The 12565-nt window shown below is 48.7% G+C and overlaps 1 protein-coding gene across 5 annotated transcripts in view; it reads right to left on the reverse strand.

Annotated features, from left to right (window-relative positions):
- LOC8031429 (ceramide phosphoethanolamine synthase) overlaps window positions 1-12565 on the reverse strand; it is a 125872-nt gene that overhangs the window by 28075 nt on the left and 85232 nt on the right. For all 5 annotated transcript variants that reach the window (XM_029988612.4, XM_040214151.3, XM_040214153.3 and 2 more), the window contains one exon: window positions 9375-9753. In XM_029988612.4, coding sequence (XP_029844472.2) covers window positions 9375-9753 — 379 coding nt within the window. The remainder of the gene's footprint in view (window positions 1-9374; window positions 9754-12565) is intronic.

Here is a 12565-nt window from a genome sequence, read left to right on the forward strand (position 1 = left end):
TGCACGGATTTCGCTCATCCTGACAACCGATAAGTGTTTACTTCAAGGGTGCGAGTTCTTCATTTTTTCACGCGTCCCAAGACGAGCCGAGCACAAAGGCAGCTTGCGAAAGTCATTAAATATTTTCATATTTCTGGTGCTCATGCGCCGATAACTGTACGCGCTTCCGAAGCCAGATGCCAAAGTTTCAGAACGAACCGTTGTCTTATTTAAAAGTTTTGTGATTTTCTAAAATCTTTAATGGGAAAATGGCGGCCGACGGAGCTCTCGAATACATGGAGCTGAATGAAGCCATGTTATCGAAAACGGGCGACCGGTTGAAAACGGGCGAATGGTTGAAAGCGGGCGAATGGTTGAAAGCGGGCAAACGGTTGAAAGCGGGCAAACGGTTGAAAACGGGCCAACGCTTGAAAACGGGCCAACGGTTGAAAACGGGCCAACGGTTGAAAGCAAGCAAACGGTTGAAAACGGGCCAACGCTTGAAAACGGGCAAACGGTTGAAAACGGGCAAACGGTTGAAAACGGGCAAACGGTTGAAAACGGGCCAACACTTGAAAACGGGCCAACGGTTGAAAACGGGCAAACGGTTGAAAACGGGCCAACGGTTGAAAACGGGCGAATGGTTGAAAGCGGGCAAACGGTTGAAAACGGGCCAACGCTTGAAAACGGGCCAACGGTTGAAAACGGGCCAACGGTTGAAAGCGGGCAAACGGTTGAAAGCGGGCAAACGGTTGAAAACGGGCCAACGGTTGAAAACGGGCCAACGGTTGAAAACGGGCAAACGGTTGAAAACGGGCAAACGGTTGAAAACGGGCAAACGGTTGAAAACGGGCAAACGGTTGAAAACAGGCAAACGGTTGAAAACGGGCAAACGGTTAAAAACGGGCAAACGGTGGAAAACAGGCAAACGGTGGAAAACGGGCAAACTGTAGAAAACGGGCAAACGGTGGAAAACGGGCAAACGGTGGAAAACGGGCAAACGGTTGAAAACGGGCAAACGGTTGAAAACGGGCAAACGGTTGAAAACGGGCAAACGGTTGAAAACGGGCAAACGGTTGAAAACGGGCAAACGGTTGAAGACGGGCAAACGGTTTGAAAACGGGCAAACGGTGGAAAACGGGCCGACGCTTGAAAACGGGCCAACGGTTGAAAACGGGCAAACGGTGGAAAACAGGCAAACGGTGGAAAACGGGCAAACGGTTGAAAACGGGCAAACGGTTGAAAACGGGCAAACGGTTGAAAACGGGCAAACGGTTGAAAACGGGCAAACGGTTGAAAACGGGCCAACGGTTAAAAACGGGCAAACGGTTGAAAACGGGCCAACGCTTGAAAACGGGCCAACGGTTGAAAACGGGCCAACGGTTGAAAGCGGGCAAACGGTTGAAAGCGGGCAAACGGTTGAAAACGGGCAAACGGTTGAAAACGGGCAAACGGTTGAAAACGGGCAAACGGTTGAAAACGGGCAAACGGTTGAAAACGGGCAAACGGTTGAAAACGGGCAAACGGTGGAAAACAGGCAAACGGTTGAAAACGGGCAAACGGTTGAAAACGGGCAAACGGTTGAAAACGGGCAAACGGTTGAAGACGGGCAAACGGTTTGAAAACGGGCAAACGGTTGAAAACGGGCCAACGCTTGAAAACGGGCCAACGGTTGAAAACGGGCAAACGGTGGAAAACGGGCAAACGGTGGAAAACAGGCAAACGGTTGAAAACGGGCAAACCGTTGAAAACGGGCAAACGGTTGAAAACGGGCAAACGGTTGAAAACGGGCAAACGGTGGAAAACGGGCAAACGGTTGAAAACGGGCAAACGGTTGAAAACGGGCAAACGGTTGAAGACGGGCAAACGGTTTGAAAACGGGCAAACGGTTGAAAACGGGCCAACGCTTGAAAACGGGCCAACGGTTGAAAACGGGCAAACGGTGGAAAACAGGCAAACGGTTGAAAACGGGCAAACGGTTGAAAACGGGCAAACGGTTGAAAACGGGCAAACGGTTGAAAACGGGCAAACGGTTGAAAACGGGCAAACGGTTGAAAACGGGCAAACGGTTGAAAACGGGCAAACGGTTGAAAACGGGCCAACGCTTGAAAACGGGCCAACGGTTGAAAACGGGCCAACGGTTGAAAGCGGGCGAACGGTTGAAAACGGGCAAACGGTTGAAAACGGGCAAACGGTTGAAAACGGGCAAACGGTTGAAAACGGGCAAAGGGTTGAAAACGGGCAAACGGTTGAAAACGGGCAAACGGTTAAAAACGGGCAAACGGTGGAAAACAGGCAAACGGTGGAAAACGGGCAAACGGTTGAAAACGGGCCAACGCTTGAAAACGGGCCAACGGTTGAAAACGGGCCAACGGTTGAAAGCAAGCAAACGGTTGAAAACGGGCCAACGCTTGAAAACGGGCAAACGGTTGAAAACGGGCAAACGGTTGAAAACGGGCAAACGGTTGAAAACGGGCCAACACTTGAAAACGGGCCAACGGTTGAAAACGGGCAAACGGTTGAAAACGGGCCAACGGTTGAAAACGGGCGAATGGTTGAAAGCGGGCAAACGGTTGAAAACGGGCCAACGCTTGAAAACGGGCCAACGGTTGAAAACGGGCCAACGGTTGAAAGCGGGCAAACGGTTGAAAGCGGGCAAACGGTTGAAAACGGGCCAACGGTTGAAAACGGGCCAACGGTTGAAAACGGGCAAACGGTTGAAAACGGGCAAACGGTTGAAAACGGGCAAACGGTTGAAAACGGGCAAACGGTTGAAAACAGGCAAACGGTTGAAAACGGGCAAACGGTTAAAAACGGGCAAACGGTGGAAAACAGGCAAACGGTGGAAAACGGGCAAACTGTAGAAAACGGGCAAACGGTGGAAAACGGGCAAACGGTGGAAAACGGGCAAACGGTTGAAAACGGGCAAACGGTTGAAAACGGGCAAACGGTTGAAAACGGGCAAACGGTTGAAAACGGGCAAACGGTTGAAAACGGGCAAACGGTTGAAGACGGGCAAACGGTTTGAAAACGGGCAAACGGTGGAAAACGGGCCGACGCTTGAAAACGGGCCAACGGTTGAAAACGGGCAAACGGTGGAAAACAGGCAAACGGTGGAAAACGGGCAAACGGTTGAAAACGGGCAAACGGTTGAAAACGGGCAAACGGTTGAAAACGGGCAAACGGTTGAAAACGGGCAAACGGTTGAAAACGGGCCAACGGTTAAAAACGGGCAAACGGTTGAAAACGGGCCAACGCTTGAAAACGGGCCAACGGTTGAAAACGGGCCAACGGTTGAAAGCGGGCAAACGGTTGAAAGCGGGCAAACGGTTGAAAACGGGCAAACGGTTGAAAACGGGCAAACGGTTGAAAACGGGCAAACGGTTGAAAACGGGCAAACGGTTGAAAACGGGCAAACGGTTGAAAACGGGCAAACGGTGGAAAACAGGCAAACGGTTGAAAACGGGCAAACGGTTGAAAACGGGCAAACGGTTGAAAACGGGCAAACGGTTGAAGACGGGCAAACGGTTTGAAAACGGGCAAACGGTTGAAAACGGGCCAACGCTTGAAAACGGGCCAACGGTTGAAAACGGGCAAACGGTGGAAAACGGGCAAACGGTGGAAAACAGGCAAACGGTTGAAAACGGGCAAACCGTTGAAAACGGGCAAACGGTTGAAAACGGGCAAACGGTTGAAAACGGGCAAACGGTGGAAAACGGGCAAACGGTTGAAAACGGGCAAACGGTTGAAAACGGGCAAACGGTTGAAGACGGGCAAACGGTTTGAAAACGGGCAAACGGTTGAAAACGGGCCAACGCTTGAAAACGGGCCAACGGTTGAAAACGGGCAAACGGTGGAAAACAGGCAAACGGTTGAAAACGGGCAAACGGTTGAAAACGGGCAAACGGTTGAAAACGGGCAAACGGTTGAAAACGGGCAAACGGTTGAAAACGGGCAAACGGTTGAAAACGGGCAAACGGTTGAAAACGGGCAAACGGTTGAAAACGGGCAAACGGTTGAAAACGGGCCAACGCTTGAAAACGGGCCAACGGTTGAAAACGGGCCAACGGTTGAAAGCGGGCGAACGGTTGAAAACGGGCAAACGGTTGAAAACGGGCAAACGGTTGAAAACGGGCAAACGGTTGAAAACGGGCAAAGGGTTGAAAACGGGCAAACGGTTGAAAACGGGCAAACGGTTAAAAACGGGCAAACGGTGGAAAACAGGCAAACGGTGGAAAACGGGCAAACGGTTGAAAACGGGCAAACGGTTGAAAACGGGCAAACGGTTGAAAACGGGCAAACGGTTGAAAACGGGCAAACGGTTGAAAACGGGCCAACGGTTGAAAACGGGCAAACGGTTGAAAACGGGCCAAGGGTTGAAAACGGGCAAACGGTTGAAAACAAGCAAACGGTTGAAAACGGGCAAACGGTTGAAAACGGGCCAACGGTTGAAAACGGGCCAACGGTTGAAAACGGGCCAACGGTTGAAAACGGGCAAACGGTTGAAAACGGGCAAATTGTTGAAAACGGGCAAACGGTTGAAAACGGGCCAAAAATGGGTCCCATTTTTCCCAATTTCAGAAAATCGCTTCTAACTTTTCTTTAAAGTAACGGTTAGTTAGTTCTGGAACTTTGGCATCTGGTGCGAACCGCTGGTGTATATTCGAGCGGAGAAAGAGCGACGCTTTGCGCACGTTGTACGATGTGAAAAGAGCGCGACGAGATCCGCCGTCGCCCCTCACTGTCGCGGCCCTCGTTTCAAGAATTTCAGAGAACTTCACGCGTTTTCACGTGTCGCCCGAAAGTGGCTCGGGCGAAGAGCCAATGTAACGAAAAGGGTGCGTAACGTCACTACCGCTGCGCGCGCGCGCGGCAGCAGCCCACTTGTATGGCGTACTTGTTTTTTCGGCGGCGCTTGTCTGAGCGCAGATTGTGACGGCGAACGCTGCCGGTGATAAACGATTTCATGAGCGCCTTATCGATGAACATGGAGCGACAAAGAGCGCTGTGGGACATGACGCATGCCCAGTATACAAGACGCAGAATCTCGAGCGCATTGCGTGGCTCCGCATCGCAGTGTGGGTTCGAAAATGCAAACTCTGCCTAAACGTTAAAAAAAAAAGTATGTACAGGGTATTTCACGTAACTTCAGCCAAGGTTTAAAAAATATTTTGGTGCATTCTAGAAAGACGAAACCAAACGAATGAGGTTGGTCACTGTCTGTAGCAAGTCAGGCTGTTTCTTTTTTGTATTTTGCCCAATCAACTAATTAATTAAAATTAATGAATTAACTATTGAAACATTCAGTTTAGAGTTAAAGTTTCAATGACAAAGTTATACAGTCTCCTCAGAAACATACAATTCAGTGGTCTTTATTAAGAAACCTCTTACAAGTAACACGGTTCGTTTTTCCGGGCTTCAAAAAAAGTGCCCAAATTATATTTAAAAAAATAAACAAAAAAAACGCGAATTTGATTTGTCATGAGCGCAGTCAGCAGTTCTCTATTCACCATGCAGGCCTAGTTGATTCAAGTCACGGCTGAGAGCGCTGCAGTACAAGGCGCACATGCGCAAAGTCGCACGTTTCTTTCATAATTCACGGTTTTTTCAAAGCTAACAACAAAAAAAAAGTGTTAAGGCCTTGATACAAAAAACAGTAAATTGGATGTTTCTCAGGACGCTCTACAACTTTGTCATTGAAACTCTTGCTTTAAATTGAATATTTCAAAAGCTAATGAATTAATCTTAATTAATTAGTTAATCGGGAAAAATAAAAAAATAGCCCGACTTGCTCCAAGCAATAAACAACTCATTCGTTTGGTTTCGTCTTTCTAAAGTGCACCAAAATATTTTTAAACCGTGGCTCAAGTTCAGTGGAATACCCCTCTCTCTCTCTGTGTGTGTGTGGCCAAATTACTTATTTATTGTAATTGAATTGCATTACTAATTACTTTTAAAATAACTGAAATCTAAATAAATTACATTACAAATTACCACTACACGAAAGTAATGAATTACAATTACAAATTACTGCATAAGAGTAATGACGTTACTTTCAAGTTACTGTTTCATATATTTTAAAGGAGGAGCTAAACAAAAAGAAAGAATGCACGTACTCTGCTCTGCATTTGCAAAGTAAAAATCGTCAATCCCACACCAAGCCAGTGGGCGAAGACCGATAAAGCGAACCAACACTCCCCTCCCACAAGCCGAGCCCGTATATTGTTAACGTGCAGGCGATACACCCCCCAGCAACGGCGCTCACGCCGGATTGGCTGGCTCGTGGAGGGAGACGCTGCCGCCGACAACATAAGCAGCGGTTACGAGTTTCTGATGTGTCTCTGTCCTCATAATAGACTGACACTTGTGAAAGTGTCCACGCATGTTACGTCTAATTGCGATATGTGAATAAACTTGTTTTTGTCGGCTAAAATGTAAGCCTCATCAGCTAGAGGACCCGGGTTCAATCCACAGTGAGGGCTTCCTTTTTTTCATTTTATTTTCTCGACATTTTTTTTAGGCATCTGGCAATACAGTCAAACCCGTTTACATCAAGTTCGCAAAAAAAAAGCCGATTAGTTCTATATAGCGGGTAATTCGATATAAAAGTTTTAATGAATTCGACTCGCAAAGATCCGCTTTCTGCTGACATATTACACAATGGAATAGTCTTGCATCTTCTGCTTTTTCTTCACTGCAACCGCGATAACGATATGTTTCTGCGCTATCGACGGACTCTATAATGATGAGGCTGCTGCCTTCTATATTCGCGCGTTAGCGCCGAATTATGCCGAGAGCACGAAGCACGTCCGAGCAGGAGCACCTTCTCCTGCAGAGCGCCGTTTTGCTCTGCAAGTTGGCTTTCCCTCAGGTAGGTGGCCGCGTTGGGGGAAAGCCAGCTAGCAAAGAAAGATTTTTTTTTTTTTTTTTTTTTTTTCCGGGGCGGTTGCGGAAAAGGAAAATAATATTCTCTTTTGCGGGCGGAGCAGGGAGAGGGAGCACGGAGCACCCTCTTTCCGCTCTCTCCGAAAAAAAAAAAATTCTTGTTCTTTTTTTTTTTTTCTTTAAAACAAAAAACGAAAGCCCGCCCGCGTGCTTTGCAAGCTGGCTTTCCTCCAATGCGCACACTCGGCTTGGGGGAAAGCCAGCTTGCAGAGCAAAACAGCGCTCTTGGCAGTTCGATATATCGGTAGCGGCTGCTATTTTTGTTCGATGTAGAAGTAGTTTTCGTTATATATTATCACTGTAACAATACTGCGCAGAAACATTGTTTGATATAAGAGATAATTCGATGTAAACGGGTTCGATATAGTTGGGTTTGACTGTTTCAGGATTAAAGGGTAACAGCAAGGAAAAAACAGTTTTTTTTTAAACAGCCTAATTGGGACAAGCGTGTCACAAAACAAATGTTCCGCGAAGACACACACACAGTACTGTGTGTATGTTTTCTTTTACTGGTCCTCGTTTTTTGTTCTTTTTTAGCGTTTTGAATACTGAAATGTACCACCAACTAGCTTAAATGAACACCCTTTTAGAAATTGACTGTATTTACGTCTTTTTTTTACTCTTACCATTAAAAAAACGAATGTCGTCGACGGTAATTTGTTGAACTAATTGGTATGGGACTCCCTTTCCGGAGGTGCATGGGGGGACAGCGGGACTTGGGTTGGCGGGTGGACGCCGCGAAGCGGCGTGGACGGTGATGGGGGGGGGGGGGGGGGGGGGGCGAAGTGGCAGCGACGTCACTAGGATCAGCGGCACCCGGGGCAGTAGGCCGCCGCGATATTCCCCCCCGCCCCCTTCCCGCTCTCATGGCCCGCTGCGACAACCACCCCCCCCCCCCCCCACCCCCCGCTTCGCGGCCCGCCGCGACAGCCCCCTAAGCGCTGCCACCGGGGCGGTCCGTCCACCTGCTTCCCCCTTATGACGCAACTGCTAAGTGGGTAAATAGTTTTGTAATCAGCAGCCGCATACTGTCACCGCGAAGCGCCGTGAACGTAGGAGGTAGGGGGGGAGGGCGGGGGGAGGTTTAACGCGCTCCCGAGTGCTACACGCGCCGTCCGAATCCGTAAGTTCCCGCGCGTGGCCCAGCAGCCAATCTGGCGTGAGCGTCGTTGCTAGGGGGTTTATCGCCTGCGCTAGAAATACGCATCTCCGCATGCGTCTAGGTTCGGATTGCCTTCCTGTTGATTATTCCTGTGGGTTGTGTCTTCTTAGTGTGAATTTCTGGGCAGAATAATCTTCAAGCGGGACAAAAGCCATGTTTGGGGAAACCTATTCTTGGTCACAGCAACACGAACCCAGCAGGATTTAGTTGTCACGACCCTTTAGTCCGACCTGAGTGCCTACAAGAAACGCGCACATAAAGGCCCCCAGCCCGACCGTCACACCAGCTAGCGGCCACAAACGAAAACCGCATTTGTCCTTTTCTTTTTCGTTATGTCTTAAAAAACTTTTTTTTTTTTGCAAAGGCAAAACATTTTTTTTTTTTTTATTTTCGGGCCAATAAAAAGAACATGCCTGAAATATTCAAAACGTAATTACGATTTTATTACCATTACCGCCATAAGGTAATTCATTACATTACTAAATTACTTGCATCAAAAAGTAATAAGATACGTTACGAATTACTCTCAAAAATAATTTAATTACTGTGATTCAATCACAGTAATTTCATTACTGCTACCTCTGATACAATGTATATTTTTAAGCTTTACAAATTTGTTTAAAAAAGGCGTGAAAGTTACACTTATGCAGTTTGTGCAGGTTAGTTAGACGGCCAGGGGGACATTGTATGGGTGGCTAATCTTTGCGATAAGTCGGACGAATATTTAAGATTCGTTAACTAGCTTTTTAATGAGTGAAAATAGACTTATGGTTCCCATTAAAAACTTACTGAGCGTCATCGAAAACTATTAGACAGTTTTAGTACATCGTGTTTTCAGGCTACGCTAATCGTAGCAGGAGCTCGCGCTGCCACTTCGATGCATGCTCTGAAGCGCGCGCTCGTAGCGGTAGCGGGCCTTTGAAAACGGTCTACTAAAACTCCCTACTAAATCAACTCTTTTTAGAACGACTTGAAGCTCGTAGGAAATTCGGGAGCGCGTCGAAGTTAGCACTCGTGCAGCAGGCGCAAAGCTAGCAGTGGCGGAACGCGATAATGATCTCATCATCCGCGGTCCGCCGCTGCTAGCTTGTCTAAATAAAAAAAGAAAAAAGACTGCAACAAACTGCTGCTTGTTCACAAATGCCTCGCGTATAACGGTTTCCAGGCGAATCAAATCATCGAGAGTAGATCGACCTCGGCGATGCCCACACCTATTTCTATCAAGGACCTTTATAGCGACTCGGCATTTTCGGCCCGGATAAGCGCTGCAAGGGTGATGGACCCTCACCGCTGGAGGCGGTCTTCTCGGCCGCGCAGTCCACCTGCATCATGGGCAGGTAGTGCTTGGTGGTGGGTAGCTTCTTGCGCAGGTGCAGGAAGCAGCCCACCAGGAAGACGGCGAACCCCAGCGTGTCCGCCGCGCCGTCCACAACGTAGCCCGACGTCTCGCGAACGGACATGTGCCGGACGAGGCCCATCCGCGAGCGGGCCACGAGCCCGTCCAGGGCGTCAAACCAGGTGCGCAGCATCATGAGGAGCACGGCGCACCGCTGCATCGTCAGGCTGTCCTCGGTGACCACCCGGGCGGCGGCCACGGCGCTCAACAGGCCGGCCACGCTGATCATGTTGGGCGTCACGAAGTAGAACACCTCGCTGAAGCGCGTCACCTGCACCAGGCATCGGTGAAAGTGCCGATCGGGATTGCGTATCAGAATATAGTCCGATGAACGAAACATTCCATCTCACCCATTCTGTCAGAAAAAAATCGGAATCAGGTCGACGGTTTACAGGCGCAAGGGCAACCGAGGAGATATTTCAGAAAACAAAAGTTATGGAAGATACGCGGACAAAATGTTCAGTTGGGCTAATTGGTTCATGACCTGATGGAAGCGCCGAAGGACACGGACAAAGTGAAGGAGGTAAGGACAATACGGCGCGCACTCTCAACTGAAAGTGTATTAGGAACAAGCCGACTTAAATACTTTAATAAAACAACGCCACTTTCAGCCGTCCCACTATCTTTCTAAAAATAACATTTCCTTACCTAACAGACATGAGGAGCTGCAGGGGGTTTTGGTGACGTCAGAACGCCAAGCTCAGATTGGGTCTGATTGAAGGATAGTGGGCAGACCTCAAAGCAAGCTACCTCCAGGTCTACCCACAGTCCTTCAATCAGAGCCAATCGGAGCTCGTCGTTGTTCTGACGTCACCACAACCGCCTGCAAAAGAAGCAGACGAAAGTGCGCTCCGAATATCTAGCTCAAGCCGCGGCCAACACAGATCACGCATCATTCAAAAGGCACGGTGTTCGTTGCAGACACGATGACATGATTGTCTGCGGACAAGCAACAATCATGTTCCAAGCATGTTAGCTTCACACATATGTATGCTTCAACATGACTAAAGACAGTTCTTGTATGACCAATGCGACAGGAACCATCACACACTGAAGAAACACGCCTCAGACAGTAGAGAGTTTTAGAAAACCGTTTTCGCAGATCCGATACGGTACGATGGGCCCTAAGGAACGAACTGCGCATGCGCTAGTCTTCTGCGGTAGCGCATGCGCAGTTCGTACCGCAGGGCCCCATCGCACCGTATCGGATGCGCAAACACGGTTCCCTAACTCTGTCTAGTGTCTGCAGACTGTCTTCTGTATGACGTACTAGCGATGGGACCGCGGCTTGACGGTCTCGTCACACTGGTCATACAAAAACTGTCTGCAGATTGGTCGTAAGTACCTATGCGCGCGTCGTCAGGTGACGAGAAGTAGGACGGGCAGAAAGGTTGAGACGCTAGCAGACGATCGACGCTTTCGTCACCTTCACGCGGCTAGCTCGTACTGCAATTGTGGCCCATAAACCGCGTGACCCCGATCGACCAATTGGAAACCTCTCTGAAATATGGGCTCTCTAGAAGCAGGGGACAAAAATTGGGCTGAAGAAAAAAAAAGAAAAAAGTTCAATACCTCTCTTCTTGAAAATGAGGCTGTTCAAAATGGAAGCCTGGGCGTTTCGTTAAGGCACGATGATTAAAACGTACGGCGCACAAAGACATGTACAGAAGAAAGAGGACACACAATCGTTGAACTTATAACTGAAGTTTGATCGTCAAGGCGTGCAACCTTATATTCGACGACCAACCGAGAAAGAAACACACACAAACACATTTGACGACACACAAGTAGATTCCAGCACCCTTATCGCGGTCGCTGTTGTCGTGCAAGAAAGTGTAAAGGCCTGTTCACACACTTGCGTTTGGCTACGAACGACTGAGGCAAGCAAACTGATTTGTTTGGCCTAGTTGGTTAAACATTACGAAAATTAAAAAAGCGAAAGAGACAAGGACAAGAGGGAGACTACAGAGGACAGGCGCTTGTCCTGTGTAGTCTCTCTCTTGTCCTTGTCGTTTGCGCTTTTAATTTTCGGACTGAGGCAAGACCGGTTTTCGAAGCGCCGGTCACACTCTTGCGACCGAGTAAGACCGAGAGAGACAATAAGGACCGGATGCGCTACAGCGGACCTGGCTCTCAGAGATCGCAAGAGGCTTAAAAACCGGTCTGGTCTCTCTCGGTCTTACTTGGTCGCAAGTGTGTGAACGGGCCTTAAGCCTCTTGTACCGGCTTACGACCGTCGTCACAGGAAGTTTCAAAACCGGTCTTGTCTCAGTCGTCACAAGAGGCTTAAAAACCGGTCTTGTCTCAGTCGGTCGCACTCAACTGCAAGTAAGTGCGTGAGCGAATCTCAACTCTTCGCCAGATAACAAAAACAGACGGGGCGCTTACACAATCTTTCTGCAGGCCCACAATTATCTCCACCGCTTCGATGATTTATCTGGTCAGGGCATTGCCGCCTCTTCCAATGACTCAGCGTTCTCCCAATTCAGCAGCACACCCACAATCACGACAGTAAATACTCAAGTGTCCCGATGCCACCCTGTTTACATTGCAATATAGTGTTCCCATAATCTATCGTTCAGGCATCAGCCAGTTTGCCCTAGGTACTGTTACCACAGGAAAGCGGAATGGAATATACTTTTTCTGTACATCGAACAAACCGAATTTTGATACTTTTTAGTATATCCCAGAGACTCGGCTGTATGATGAACTTTTCCACAAAGCTTAAACAACCGATAGGGGCAGAGAAGACGACCGTGACATTTACTCAGGCAGCACGCCGACACTGGCCCAGCGTCGGGGGAATATTGCTCACAATATTGGCCCAGTTTCATGTTTTGGACCACGGCCCAGTATTAAGTCAATATCGGTTAACGATCGTTGTAAAAAATGGGCCAGAATCGGCGATATCATTGGAGTTCTGGGCAGAGATTGGCGAATATCGGTTAACATGGCCATGGCCGCTGCGGTGTCAGCGGACTTAGTTTGGCCAAGCCAACGTTACTAGAACCGATCAGTTGGGAAACTGCCATAGAGCCTGCTCGGAAAAAATGGCACCGATCCGTACTCGAGAACCGAGCTAA

The sequence above is a fragment of the Ixodes scapularis genome, unplaced genomic scaffold (genome assembly GCF_016920785.2).
Source record: "Ixodes scapularis isolate PalLabHiFi unplaced genomic scaffold, ASM1692078v2 PGA_scaffold12__126_contigs__length_90152505, whole genome shotgun sequence".
NCBI lineage: Eukaryota > Metazoa > Arthropoda > Arachnida > Ixodida > Ixodidae > Ixodes > Ixodes scapularis.